This window comes from Montipora foliosa, chromosome 1 (genome assembly GCF_036669935.1).
Source record: "Montipora foliosa isolate CH-2021 chromosome 1, ASM3666993v2, whole genome shotgun sequence".
Taxonomy (NCBI): domain Eukaryota; kingdom Metazoa; phylum Cnidaria; class Anthozoa; order Scleractinia; family Acroporidae; genus Montipora; species Montipora foliosa.
Window position 1 is genome coordinate 9,272,327 of NC_090869.1, and position 3,009 is coordinate 9,275,335.

General features: G+C 35.1%; 1 protein-coding gene across 2 annotated transcripts in view; it reads left to right on the forward strand.

Annotated features, from left to right (window-relative positions):
• The first annotated feature begins 640 nt into the window (after nt 1-640).
• Nucleotides 641-3,009, forward strand: part of LOC137973695 (uncharacterized) — a 9,036-nt gene continuing 6,667 nt past the window's right edge. For both annotated transcript variants that reach the window (XR_011117314.1, XM_068820603.1), the window contains exons 1-2: nt 641-756; nt 1,537-1,616. Coding sequence is in view for 1 of the 2 variants with exons in the window: in XM_068820603.1 (XP_068676704.1) it covers nt 1,541-1,616 (76 nt within the window). In the remaining variant the exon portion in view is untranslated. The remainder of the gene's footprint in view (nt 757-1,536; nt 1,617-3,009) is intronic.

Sequence of the window (3,009 nt, forward strand, 5' to 3'; positions counted from 1 at the left end):
TTATCCTTAGCTTTGTCGCCGCTTCCCTTAACAACATACTCTGTCTGCATACGAGTTTCAAGGAAATCGTTAGCTCACTAATCCTGTAATTTTAATAAAACAAGGGACTGCTAGCTACTACATGCATAAGACCAATTGACTATAGCAGCGATGGGTACGACAAAAATAAACATACCGTAATTATATTAATTAATATAATTTTTTTGTTTTCTTAAAACTCTTTATTTGACTTATCGTTCTAATTATCATTATACAAAATCAAAATCATCCATCGAAGCTACAAAATTAAAATTGAACCACGATCCACTTAAACAAAGAACTTAAGTCGTGGCCGGTAATGATTAAAAAAAATTACTCCAAAGTTTGAAAGTCCTTACGTTCTTGTCATGGCGGGAAAATTACCTCGTATACGTCGCAAATGGCCTGATTTTACTTCTCATTAATGAAAAAATAAACCCAATTTAAAATACAAATCACAGAGCTCACTCATTAGCAATCGAAAACGAGATATTGCTTTTGACTCTTAATTGAAAGCTTCTCCAACACGATTAACACATAGTCACCTGCTGAACGTCTTAAACGGACGAGCAAGCGAGACGACCGCAACGCGGGGAATGGTCGACACGATGACCTTCGGATCGCACAACAGTTCTTGTCTTGTAGGAAACGTTAAGAAACGAAGGCTATACGCTTCGTGTTTACGTAATTATAACTCTTAATTGTTTAAACCACGAAGGCATTGCCAAGGTATTGAAGGTAAGAATTGGTATCATTAACAAGGATAAAGGTCTTTTTCGTTCCAAATAAAAATTATGTAATTTCACAATAGAATTTGCCCAGCCTTGCGAATTCCAATTGCTTTACGAATTCCATTTCTATGGAATGGAAAATTGAAAAGTGTGCTAAATTTTTTAGCCGCGTATAAACATCAATATGGATAAACGGGTAATAAGAGATTTGTCAGAAATAAATCCAGGCATTTTCTTTTTAGCGGGAAATGAATAGAATCCATTCATAGAATAAATTGGATGAACGCATTTATTTATTTAAATAAACAACCTATACGCTGTCATCTTAGCAAAAGAGAAATAACCAAACAAATGTCTTTTAAGCAAGTATAACTGTATCAGGTATGAGCGAAATAAGCGAAGAGGTAAACGTGATTATAATGATGATGATGATGATGCCACTGATGATGACGAAGATTGGCATGTGACATACTTTTGATCATCTTCTCCTTCCGCCTCCTCCTCCTAATAATAATAATGATAATAATGATGATAATAATAATAATAATAATAATCATAGTAATAATCATAATAATAATAATAATAATAATAATAATCACCAACGTCGTCATAACCATCATCATCATGAAAAACCGATGGGTTCTTATGTTTAAATTGCCAACACATTTGAATGTCAAAAAGAATAGCCACATAAATCTTTCCCATATACACTTGCAACAACTGTCACGCGTGGCTGCATGACTTGAAATTCGCAATGTTCACATGAATTGATCACTGATCTTTTTAGGAACATGAAACAGATCACGATCCATCTCCTTATCATAGAGTCATTTTTTGTTTCGGCCTTGCTAAAAGTTACATGCGGAGGTGAGTTAATTTGTATCATTAATAGTTCTTTTACTTTCTTTTATTACCCTATCATTATCTGATTTTTATGTGAATGATCATAAAAATTACTATTTCCTCGATTGTTGTTATCGGACTATTCGACAAGCCAATCACATTCAAACTTGTAGTTTAAATCAACCAATCACCAACTCTGGTTTCAATTACCCTAGAAACAGTTTACAGACTCCTACATTGGGGCTTCCTTTCTTTCTTTCTTCCTTGGCATATCTCTTGTCAGCAATGAAGGTGGTGAGATGTATCTCAGCAAAATGAAAAAAATCACTGGAAGAGCCTTACAATAATTTTCAACCCGTTTTTTATTTTCATATTTCATTCTATTTTATCCTATGATCATTTTCTTTCTCCAACCGGTTACCTTTTTGGTAAGTACACTAAAAAAAATATCCTTTCCATTTGCTTTTCCAAAATCTATGGTAGATGAGGGTGGAAAATTCATTTGCATTTCGCAGCATTTGCAGCAAAACTTTAATCATTGCTTTCTGATTTTACTTCCACATTATTAACTTATAGTGTCTCTCGCATGGTCGCGTCCTGTGATTGACATACAATTTAATAGGCTATAGACAACAGTTCGGCCTACCTGGCTCTACAGAATGCTTTTCAATTCAATTTTATTGATTCCCGGGGGGAGGGGACAGGTTATTCCCTATAATGGCCTATACGAAGTGGCTCCGCCCGGAAGGGATACCTTTTTCACACTTCAGGTATATGAAAGGGTAGAGATTTCACAAGTCGAAGTATATGAAACAGTAGGGAAATCTGTCATTTTAGTATTTAAAAGGGCCTTTCATTAAAATATTTCGAACACACATACCTTATGACTGAGGGTTAGAAAGGGGATGCAGTTTGTGAAAGCTAGGAGAACTATTTTCCAATGGAAAGTATACGAAAGGGGTACCATTTGTCAATGGAAGGTATACGAAAGAGGTATCTCTTCTGCCAAAAATGGTATATAACAATACCCATTACAAGTTACTTACCTGGGTTTAATTTATCGGGTAGTACTGTAAGTAGAGACTTATTTTTGCTACTCCAGGTTTTTGTTTTGGTCTCTCGGGTACTCGGAGTGTTCTTAACTGAGCCTTTCCGGTTAAAAAGTGGCTCTCTCTCATTTGCCATAAGAGCAAGAAGCAAGTAGGTCACGTTTAACGATTGGATAAATAGGCTATGACCAAAGTTAGCCCTCGATTCGGAATGCTGATTATTTTCCGGTAATATTCGCTTGAAGATACTGAAAATAACGTAAAAGTTATCTTGTTAATTTTCTCTGTTAACAAGGCTAAATGAATTTGAAAGACTCTCAGGTCAGTTATTTTAAATAGTTTCTTTTTGTAGTGCTAGAATCCAACCC